Source organism: Myxocyprinus asiaticus, chromosome 38, assembly GCF_019703515.2.
Source record: "Myxocyprinus asiaticus isolate MX2 ecotype Aquarium Trade chromosome 38, UBuf_Myxa_2, whole genome shotgun sequence".
NCBI classification, from domain to species: domain Eukaryota; kingdom Metazoa; phylum Chordata; class Actinopteri; order Cypriniformes; family Catostomidae; genus Myxocyprinus; species Myxocyprinus asiaticus.
In genome coordinates, this window is record NC_059381.1 from 41,379,238 (window position 1) to 41,391,585 (window position 12,348).

The 12,348-nt window shown below is 41.4% G+C and overlaps 1 protein-coding gene across 6 annotated transcripts in view; it reads left to right on the forward strand.

Annotated features, from left to right (window-relative positions):
• Window positions 1–12,348, forward strand: part of LOC127429127 (E3 ubiquitin-protein ligase Jade-2-like) — a 96,006-nt gene that overhangs the window by 23,670 nt on the left and 59,988 nt on the right. For all 6 annotated transcript variants that reach the window (XM_051677959.1, XM_051677960.1, XM_051677957.1 and 3 more), the window contains exon 5: window positions 11,433–11,605. In XM_051677959.1, the coding sequence (XP_051533919.1) occupies window positions 11,433–11,605 (173 nt within the window). The remainder of the gene's footprint in view (window positions 1–11,432; window positions 11,606–12,348) is intronic.

Here is a 12,348-nt window from a genome sequence, read left to right on the forward strand (position 1 = left end):
GAAAATAATGTCACACAATCCTTAAGAAATCATTTAATATTTTAACTTGGTACTAAATGTACATTTCTTTTTGTTAGAACGGTTAAAATGGTTGTGCTTTTTTTTTTCTTTTTTTTTTTTTTTTAAATCCCAGATGTCATTTATTGTTCTACCAAAATCCTAATAATAATCAGAAAAAATGAAGATTTGGTGCAAAACGTGGGACTTTTAACTTGAAACAAGCCTGAAACATACCACAGACTCTTGTTTTGAAATGACGTAGACTTGGCTTTACAGTGCTCTTTTTTTTTTTTTATTTTTTTTTTATTTGGAATGCCCAATTCCCAATGTGCTTTCAAGTCCTCGTGGTCGCGTAGTGATTCGCCTCAGTCCGGGTGGCGGAGGACGAATTCCAGTTGCTTCAGCGTCTGAGATCGTCAGCCCGCGCATCTTATCACGTGGCTTGTTGAGCGCATTGCCACGGAGACATAGCGTGCGTGGAGGCTTCGCGCCATCCACCGCGGCAACCACGCTCAACTCACCACGCGCCCCACCGAGAACGAACCACATTATAGAGTTTACCCCCATGTGACTCTACCCTCCCTAGCAACCGGGTAAATTTGGTTGCTTTTTTTTTCAAACGCTTTTGGGCATTGGTTCAGCAATTTCACACCGTAAACCGGACTTCAAATTCCTCAATGCCGACCCGCTGTTTACAAACACGCAAACGGAGCCCTTTGTCTGGGCAGTCCGGACGCGGAAACGCAGGAGGAAAAGGGGAAACAGAGCCGGCGTTCTCATCAGAGTAAGACGCCGCGCAAATCGACCCCCGCTACCCACTATTCTACTGGCAAATGTTCAGTCTCTGGATAACAAGCTCTGCGAGCTGAAAGCGTGGATCTCTTTCCAACGAGAGACGAGGGACTGCTGCATTATCTGCCTTACGGAAACTTGGATGTCTGCGGAGATTCCAGACTCAGCCATTGAACCCGCGGGGTTCTCCGTGCACCGAGTGGACAGAGCAAAAGACCTCTCAGGTAAAAGCAGAAGTGGTGGTGTATGTTTTATGATCAACAAATCCTGGTGTGATCAGAGGAACGTACATTCTATCAAGTCTTTCTGCTCTCCTGATCTGGAATTTCTCATGCTTCTGTGTCGACCATCCTGGCTACCAAGGGAATTCACAGCGGTCATTATCACTGCTGTGTACATCCCGCCACAAGCCGACACAGACCGGGCAATCAAGGAACTGTATGGGAGTATAAGTGAGCAGGAAACCATGCACCCTGAGGCCACGTTCATTGTGACCGGGGACTTTAATAAAGCCAGTTTAAAATCAGTCGCACCAAAATACCACCAGCACATTAGTTTCAACACACGAGGGGACCGGGTTTTGGACCATTGCTTCTCTCCCTTCTGGGATGGCTACAAATCCCTCCCCTGCCCACCATTTGGCAAATCGGACCACTCTTACATTCTGCTTCTGCCCTCTTACAGGCAGAAACTGAAACAGGAAGCACCCACCCTCAGAACGATCCAGTGCTGGTCGAACCAGTCAGATTCTACGCTACAGGACTGTTTTGATCACACGAACTGGGAGATGTTCCGGTCCGCCTCTGATGACGACATCGAGCTTTACGCTGATAGCATAATGTGTTTCATCAAAAAGTGCGTGGAGGACGTTGTTCCGACCAGAACAACACAGATCTATCCGAACCAGAAGCCATGGATAAATAGCGATGTTCGCGCTGCACTTAATGTGCGGACCTCCGCTTTCAATTCCGGGAATGCGGAGGAGCATAAACAAGAACAGCAAAACGCCAGTACAGGAACAAGATTGAAGGACAGTTTAACACCACCAACTCTAGAAGCATGTGGCAGGGAATTAACATCATCACGGACTTTAAAGGGAATAAAAACTCCGCCATGAACACCACTGCCTCTCTCCCGGATGAGCTAAATACTTTTTATGCTCGTTTTGAGGGAAATAACACCGCCCTCGCGGAAAGAGCTCTCGCAGCCGAAGCTACAGAGGTTAGTTCACTCTCCGTCTCTGTAGCGGTTGTAACCCGATCCTTCTGACGGGTGAATATCCGCAAAGCCGCGGGCCCAGACGGCATTCCGGGCCGCGTCATCAGAGCGTGCACAAACCAGCTGGCTGGTGTTTTTACAGACATTTTCAACCTTTCCCTCCCTTTGTCTGTGGTCCCCACATGCTTTAAAACGTCCACCATTGTGCCTGTTCCAAAGCAATCAAAAATAACTTGCTTAAATGACTGGCGTCCTGTTGCTCTGACCTCCATCATCAGCAAATGTTTTGAGAGACTAATCAGAGATTACATCTGCTCTGTGCTGCCTCTCTCTCTAGACCCATTGCAGTTTGCTTACCGCAACAACTGCTCCACTGATGATGCCATTGCATCTACACTACACACTGCTCTCTCCCACCTGGAAAAAAAGAACACTTATGTGAGAATGCTGTTTGTAGACTACAGCTCAGCATTCAACACCATAGTGCCCTCCAAGCTTGATGAGAAACTCCAGGCTCTGGGCTTAAACAGCTCGCTGTGCAGCTGGATCCTGGTCTTCCTGTCAAGCAGACGCCAGGTGGTTAGAATGGGCAGTAACATCTCATCACTGACCCTCAACACTGGAGCCCCACAGGGTTGTGTTCTCAGCCCACTCTTGTATTCCTTGTACACATATGACTGTGTGGCAACACATAGCTCCAATGCCATCATTAAGTTTGCTGATGACACGACGGTGGTAAGTCTGATCACTGACAATGATGAAACAGCCTACAGAGAGGAGTTGCACACTCTGACACACTGGTGTCAGGAGCACAACCTCTCCCTTAACGTCAGTAAGACAAAGGAGCTTGTGATGGACTTCAGAAGAAAAGACAGAGAACACAGTCCCATCACCATCAATGGAGCACCAGTGGAGAGAGTCAGCAGCTTCTGGGTGTCCACATCACTGAGGAACTCACATGGTCCATCCTGTAGAGAGGATCCTGACTGGCTGCATCTCCGCCTGGTACGGCAATAGCACAGCCCACAACCGCAAAGCACTGCAAAGGGTGGTGCGAACTTCCAGACACATCATCGGAGGTGAGCTTCCCTCCCTCCAGTAAATATATACAAGGCGGTGTGTGAAAAAAGCTCGGAGGATCATCAGAGACTCCAGCCACCTGAGTCATGGGCTGTTCTCACTGCTACCATCAGGTAGGCGGTATCGCAGCATCAGGACCCGCACCAGCCGACTCCATGATAGCTTCTTCCCAAGCAATCAGACTCTTGATCTCCCACGATCAAAATACATCAGCACTGCACTTTATTACTCCTACTCTTATATCTCACACCGGACTGTCATAAATTATATTATTATTATATATATTCTCTCTTAACAACTTACTCTCAACCGACAGCCTGAATGTCAATACAGTACAATACAACCTACTGTACATACTATATATACTTTTTTATTTTTTATCTTTATTGAATAATGTGTATCTATATTGTGTGTATTGTATACTGTACAGTGTATGTTATTATTTGTATATTGTGTTGTGTGTAATTATGTGTATATTAGACTTTAAATTGCGTTGTGTTAATTTGATGTTATTGTAAATTGGTATATGTCTCATCACTGTCACGACTGCTATGTTGATCGGAACTGCACCCAAGAATTTCACACACCATTGCACTTGTGTATATGTCTGTGTGACAATAAATGTGATTTGATTAGGAGACCTGGCTGGAGTCACTCAGCATGCCCTGGGATTCGAACTAGCGAACTCCAGGGGTGGTAGCCAGCGTCTTTACCACTGAGCTACCAAGGTCCCCTACAGTGCTCTTCATTTAATTATTTTCTGATTAACACTTTTTATTGATTCAACAATTGACAAAGAAAAGCAAAACATATTCACAGAATCAACATTTAACCCCAATTATTCCCTTTCCCCCTCCCAATCCCCAACCCCACCCAGACCCTCAACAAATATCCCTGTGGTCACTCTTGAGTATACACACAAAAGAAAAAAAGAAAACAAAAAAGATATATATGTACAGTTGTGCTCAAAAGTTTGCATACCCTGGCAGAAATTGTGAAATTTTGGCATTGATTTTGAAAATATGTGGTTGTTTCAAGGAGCACAATTCTTGTTGACCCCTCTCCAAACATAGCGCTTATGGTTGTGACCATAAAGCTCTATTTTGGTCTCGTCACTCCAAATTACAGTGAGTCGTGTCAAGGTGTTGTCGGGCATTTTGTAACCAGGCTTTTTTGTGGCATTGGCTTGTTTCTGGCAACTCGACCATGCAGCTCATTTTGTTCAAGTATCATCGTATTGTGCTCCTTCAAACAACCACACCGTCTTTTTCCAGAGCAGCCTGTATTTCTACTGAGGTTAACTGTGGGTTTTTCTTTGTATCCTGAACAATTCTTCTGGCAGTTGTGGCTGAAAGACTTTGGCTTGGTATCAAGAGATCCCTGAATTTTCCACTTCTTAATAAGTGATTGAACAGTACTGACTGGCATTTTCAAGGCTTTGGATATATTTTTATATCCTTTTCCATCTTTATAAAGTTCCATTACCTTGTTTCACAGGTCTTTTGACAGTTGTTTTCCACTCCCCATGGCTCAGTATCTAGCCTGCTCAGTGCATCCACGTGAGAGCTAACAAACTCATTGCCTATTTGTACACAGACACTAATTGCAATTTAGAAAGCCAAAGGTGTGGGAAATTAACCTTTAATTGCCATTTAAACCTGTGTGTGTCACCTTGTGTGTCTGTAACAAGGCCAAACATTCAAGGGTATGTAAACTTTTGATCAGGGCCATTTGGGTGATTTCTGTTACCATTATGATTTAATAAGGAGCCAAACAACTTTGTGATAATAAATGGCTTCATATGATCACTATCCTTAAATAAAAGACAGTTTTTTTGCATGATCAGTCCTATTTTCAAAATCAATGCCAAAATTTCACAATTTCTGCCAGGGTATGCAAATGCATACCCTTGGAGAATTGGTAATATATGTACCATTTTTAAAGAAAACATGAGTGAGCAGGCAAAACACATTTATTTCTTATGGGATTCATATTCAACTGTAGGTTATAACAGAATGGCACAATCATAAAACAAAAAATGGCAACAATGAAAAAATTGAAATGACCCCTGTTCAAAAGTCTGCATACCCTTAGTTCTTAATACTGTGTATTGTCCCCTTTAGCATCAATGACAGTGTGCAGTCTTTTGTAATAGTTGTCTATGAGGCCCCAAATTCTTGCAGGTGGTATAGCTGCCCATTCGTCTTGGCAAAATGCCTCCAGGTCATGCAGAGTTTTTGGTTGTCTTGCATAAACCGCACATTTGAGATCTCCCCAGAGTGGCTCGGTGATATTAAGGTCAGGAGACTGTGATGGCCACTCCAGAACCTTCACCTTTTTCTGCTGTAACCACTGGAGGGTCAACTTGGCCTTGTGCTTGGGGTCATTGTCGTGCTGGAAAGTCCAAGAGCGTCCCATGCGCAGCTTTCGTGCAGAAGAATGCAAATTGTCTGCCAGTATTTTCTGATAACATGCTGCATTCATCTTGCCATCAATTTTCACAAGATTCTCCATGCCTTTAGAGCTCACACCCCCCCAAAACATCAATGAGCCACCACCATGCGTCACAGTGGGGATGGTATTCTTTTCACTATAGGCCTTGTTGACCCCTCTCCAAACATAGCGCTTATGGTTGTGACCATAAAGCTCTATTTTGCTCTCGTCACTCCAAATTACAGTGTGCCAGAAGCTGTGAGGCGTGTCAAGGTGTTGTCGGGCATATTGTAACCGGGCTTTTTTGTGGCATTGGTGCAGTAATGGCTTCTTTCTGGCAATTCGACCATGCAGCTCATTTTTGTTTAAGTATTATAGTATTGTGCTCCTTGAAACAACCACACCATCTTTTTCCAGAGCAGCCTGTATTTCTCCTGAGGTTACTTGTGGGTTTTTATTTGTATCCCGAACAATTCTTCTGGCGGTTGTGGCTGAAAACTTTCTTGGTCTACCTGACCTTGGCATGGTATCAAGAGATCCCCAAATTTTCCACTTCTTAATAAGTGATTGAACAGTACTGACTGGCATTTTCAAGGCTTTGGATATCTTTTTATATCCTTTTCCATCTTTATAAAGTTCCGTTACCTTGTTACGCAGATCTTTTGACAGTTCTTTTCTGCTCCCCATAGCTCAGTATCTAGCCTGCTCAGTGCATCCACGTGAGAGCTAACAAACTCATTGCCTATTTATACACAGGCACTAATTGCAATTTAAAAAGCCACAGGTGTGGGAAATTATCCTTTAATTGTCATTTAAACCTGTGTGCGTCACCATGTGTGTCTGTAACAAGGCCAAACATTTAAGGGTATGTAAACTTTTGATCAGGGCCATTTGGGTGATTTCTGTTATCATTAAGATTTAAAAAGGAGCCAAACAATTAGGTGATGATAAATGGCTTCATATGATTACTATGATTACTATGATATTATCAAAATCAATGCCAAAATTTCTGAATTTCTGCAAGGGTATGCAAACTTTTGAGCACAACTGTGTGTGTGTGTGTGTGTGTGTGTGTGTGTGTGTGTGTGTGTATATGTGTGTGTGCGTGTATATATATATATATATATCACACACATTTAAAACTACACCTCTCTCCAGTGCTCCTCCCCGAGAGCCCTCCAAGAAGGCCAAATAACTGCCCCATTTTTTATTAAATGAATCTAAGTTGCCTTGCCTTCTACATGACATTTCCTCGAATGCCGCCACCCTCCCCATCTCTGTGCACCACTCTTGAAATGAGGGCACTCCAACCGACTTCCATCCCCTAAGAACAATCTGTCTGCCGATCATAACACTGCCTAGGACCCAATTTTTTATGTATTTATCCCCTTTATTAATGACCGCCCCATCGCCTAAAATACAGAGTCTGGGGCAAAATGAAATTTGAGTGCCCAATATGTCACACATAAAACTCTGAACCCTCAATCAAAATTCTTGGATCTTAACACACCACCAAAAAACATGGGTTGTGTCCCCATCTTCTGATTGGCATCGCCAGCAGGTGGGTGTGTCTTTAAGACCAAGCTTATACAATCTAGAGGGGGTCCAATAAAATCGATTTAAAATCTTAAATTGCATAAGTCGCACCCTTGCATCTCTAGATGAAGACTTGATGTTTTTTAGAATCCTAGCCCACACTCCCTCCTCCAATACCAAGTTTAGATCTTTCTCCCATAATCTCTTGAGAGAAGCCGAAGCTCCGTCCCCCAGACTCTGAATTAGCAGGGAGTAATACACTGATGCCTCATGACCTTTTCCAAAAGCAGTAATCACCACTCCCATGGTATCTGCCGCTTTAGGGGGATGTATGCTACTCCAAAAAATAGTACAGAGCAGGTGGCGCAGCTATAAATACCTAAAGAACTGCGATCTGGGAATCCCAAAATGTTGAACCATATTTTCAAAGGATCTCAACACTCCACTCTCATATAGGTCACCAAGCGTATTAATACGAGATAACAGGGTGTGACTTAACTTCTCCGGTTAGTTTGATAGAAAGGCTTTGCAATGGCGAAATAGGGGCAAGAACTTCCTGTTCAATACAAAACCAGGGAGGGGCTCTCTCAGGTGGAAGCGACTAATGAGCCAAATGTCTGAGACCGAATGCATAATAATAAAACAAAATCTTGGGTAGGCCTGGCCCACCTTTGTCAATTGGCCTATGCAACTTACTGAAATGTAATTTGGGACGTTTACCATTCCAAATGAAGGACTTCGCTATGCTACAAATTGCTTGAAATAAGAGAAGGGGACATCTATAGGGAGAGATTGTAGCAGGTAGTTGAATTTTGGAATACAATTCATTTTAATAACATTAACCTTCCCACTCATAGATAAATGTAATGAAGCCCACCTGTCCACATCGCTCGAAAACCTTTTTTATTAAAGGGTCAAAATGAACTCTAACTAAATCACACAAATTTGCTGGGAATAAAATACTCAAATACTTAATACCCTGTTTGGGCCATTGGAAGGCGCCCGGCTGAAAAGCCATTACTGGACAGTATGCTGTCAGAGCCAAAACTTCGTATTTAGACCAATTAACTCTGTTTCCTGAGAAATTAGAAAAGGAATGAATAATTCTGTGGAGGCAAGGCATAGATCAAGTGGGGCCGGAGACGAATAATAAAATATCATCTGCCTAAAGCAAAAGCGTATGCTAAAACAGTAATGACTCTTCTTAATTTATCATTAATCTGTTTGAGACATTTGAATTGTAGATGTTTACTTATCAGCGTAATGACTCCCCTGCTCTTAATCGAGCCAGCACTATAAAAAAAAATGCCCACCCCATATCTTTCCAAATTTTTCAGCTTCCTGTGGTGAAAGATGCGTTTCTTGAAGAAACACTATCATGTTTCTTACGTTTAAGAAAATAAATAACCTTCCTTCTTTTTACGGGGTGCCCCAACCCATTCACATTCCACGTGGAGAGAGACAATCCACTCATATTAATATTTGACATTTTGACATAAAACAAAAAATAGATTGTGTCAAAAACAAGATTATAAAGACTACATTCCAACATGAATGCCACAATCAAAACCCGAACTTCCCCCAGAACAAAACAAACAGAAAAAAGAAAAACGTGCGCATTTAACCCCATGCACGAAAGCGCCAACTGGCGTCCATCCCTCCAAACTCAAACAGTCCATATACACCTACGAGAGCCCCCGCGACAACCTTAATGTCGGATTACTCAAATCCGGTGTTTCTATACAAATTTTGAGAGACAGAATTACACAGGAAAAGACAATCTATAAAACAAAACAAACTCCAGAAAGTAGGTGGAATAAACACAAAGAGCATGTAGCATCATCCATAAAACTGTTCTGAAGTTGTGACATTCTACAAAATAAACTCCAGCAGCTAGGTGGAACCATCACAAAAAGAACGCGCAGATTCTTCGAACAGTCAAGCGAATGTGTTGCCGACATGTTCAGCATCTCTTGCTGCATTTCCCGCACTTCTCCGACTAAATCGACTCCCAGGCTCGCGGTCTGCTCAGGGGCATCAGCTTGAGCATGTAAGTTGACTTTTAATGTCTCCAGAGCCAGAGGATTTTGAATTTTTTGACATTGTCAAGTCAAGTAATTTTTATTTGTATAGCGCCTTTCACAACACACATCGTTTCAAAGCAGCTTTACAGAAGATCATGCATTAACAGAAGATAAAACTGTAATATCAATAATGCTTTAGAGTCATCATTGTGTAGTTTGATAAAATATGATTGTGAATTGTGTTTAAAAATAAGTAATTCAATAATAATTGTATTTATAACCCCAGTGAGCAAGCCGAAGGCGACTATTGGATATTGTCCTCCTAGAACAATTATGGAACAGGGTGTATCGAATCGAAAAGTGTTAAAACTAGCAAAGTGCGCAGAGCTCGCCGTTCACACGTCCGATCCTCGCATGGTGTCACTTGACTCCAAATTGTTGTGATACTTAATGAAGTGTGGAAATCGCAATATAGTGTCTTTTTCCAGCTGAGGTATTGCTTTTTTAGTTACTTTACAGTAAATTTACTTTACACTTGCAAGTCAAATTTTAGTTTTAAAAATAACCAAAAAGAGACACATTTCTCCTCCAATTCATCAATCTATTGTTCATTTGAGAGATGAAGGCTATTCCATGCCCTTCTGTTTTGAAAGAATAAAACAAACTTGATCTAACCGGGACAGAGAGAGAAGTGGACAACCCAGATGCACAACAACAGGAATACAAGTACATCAGAGTCTCTAATTTGACAAAAAGACCCCTCACAGGTACTAAACTAGCAGCTTTAACAGTATATGCCGAATACTTGCATTCTTGGATGAACAAAGTTTGAAGAACACATTTATTTCAAAAGAAATATTCAATTGTAACATTATAAATGCCTTTACTGTAATTTTTCAATTAATTTCAATCAATTTAATGCATCCTCTCTGAACAAGCCCCCCTTCCCATTTCAGGATTTATAGTAAAAGAGTAAGTAAATGATTCTTGTTGCTGTGTGTTCTTGTATTGAAGAGATAGTAATAAAACCTTTCTTCACCGAGATCGTGACGATGCAGTCTTTCTTGCCTCCATGTAAACTTCCGTTCATATGTACCTGCATAACCTCTGATGATGCCTTTATTTATTTATTTATTTATTTATTTATTTATTTCCAAAGGCGATGTTTCATAAGCCATGCTGAATGCGCGATCTGTTTGTCTGTTTACTATACACCGCTAAGAAAGAGAGAATGCTCTCTGACAAGAACAGAGAGTAAAATGCTTTTATTATTTTGTCAAGATGAAACAAGATGCAGTTTTGGTGCAAAGAAAGTTGAAGCTGCATTTTCCTGGCAGCATTCTTCTCTCTGCTAGTTGTGTAAAGTTTGTGGAGGCATGTCAGGTGGACTGTCCGTGTCAGCGCCTGTTTTCATTCATTCTGCCTGTGCAACAGTGTTTGATAAAATGATGGCAATATGTGATAAATGGTAAAATTATATGCACTGAAAAACCAATGAGTTTATGAAAATCGTAATGAATTATAATAATATGTCCACATATACAGTACTGTGCAGACGTTTTAGGCACTTGGGAAAAATGTTGCATAGTGAGGATGTCTTCAAAAATAATGCCAAAAATAGTTTTCATTTATCAGTTAATGTCATACAAAGTCCAGTAAAACATAAAAAAAGCTAAATCAATATTTGGTGTGACCACCTTTACCTTCAAAACAGCCCCAATTTTCCTAGGTACACCTGGATACAGTTTTCTTGGTTGTTGGCAGATTGGATGTTCCAAGCTTCTTGGAGAATTTGCCACAGTTCTTCTATCTATTTCAGTTGTCTCAATTGCTTCCGTCTCTTTTTGTAATCCCAGACTGACTCCATATTCAGCAGGGGAATCTGTGGGGAACATACCATCTGTTGCAGGGCTCCCTGTTCTTCTATTCTTTTCTATTTGCAAAAGTAATGTTTGTGAGTCTAAAATGTATATATCCTATTGACACACTAAAGCTGAAAATATAAATATCCATATTAAGACAAATGTTTTTGTGAAGCATCTTATGTGCCTAAGACTTTTGCACTGTACTGTATTGCCAGCCTGTAATATAAAGCAGCATAATGTAGTATTTTTGTATAGCTAAAATAGCTGGAAGTGGCTTATACCGGAAGTGATCCACATTCAAGGCTGATGTTGGCGGTGCCCTAGTTTTGCTAAAAAATAAGGTAGATAACAACTAAGATCAGTTGTTATTGGAAAACGAGGCCCTGGCATAATAGTTGGCAAAATAAAAGTGGCTTGTATTTGAAGAAACAGCCAGTATTGAGTGTGGTAGTCATTTGAGGATAAATATGGGATTGTTTTTCAGAATGCTTCCAGAGGCAAGTGGGATCCCATTCTTCTCACCCACTTATAACAGAGGACAGGCAGTATTTGGGTTTGGAGAGTCACGTGGGCTCACTGAACAAATTAGTCGATATGATCTGGATGATTTGGACGTGTCCTGGCTTGAACTGGTTAATGCTGAATTCAGACAACTAGGTAAGATTGACTTATGAGGTAATGTTTCTTTCATAATGTAAGGAAGTTGTTTTGTATTGACATGAATTTAGTGATAGGATATTTTCCTTTGGTGTAAGACCCTCCCTTGATCTGTCAGAGCCTGCCGGAAGAAAATGACCTCAAAAGGAAATTAGAATCTAATTGAGTTAACTAAGAACAATACAATAACTCTGAAGAATAATGACCAGGTCTTCAGAAGGCGAAAAAGAAATATAAATTGAATCCTGTGATATGATTAATAGGGCTGGGCGACTGGACGATGTAATCATATATCGACTATGTCTTACAAATACACAAATGGTGATTGCGTCACTCATTGACAGATAATGATCGACAAAATGGCAAAACCATGGATCTGGGAAGTCACCAGGTGTGTGAAATTAGCACCTGCCACCCGCCAAATGCGACGAGGCTGAATCCAGCTCCTTATTTGCAAAATCCTTGTCCAAATATGGGTATTTCATGCACGGGTAATCTACCCACAACAATGGTGGGTGACCTGTAAGACGTCTCTGAGTAACACATGACAAGAAATGCTTGAAGTGCTTGAAGAAACACACTTTATTATACTTTATTATATTTTTAAGAAAAGACCAAAAAAAAGCCGCTGTTTGTTCAAAGGCTTGCAGCGCGAGCCTTTCTCATGGAACACACGCATGTAAAGAGTTCTTTTTCTCTGTTTAACTCGTCTGAAAATTGTTTGCGAGAATAATGTCATCTAT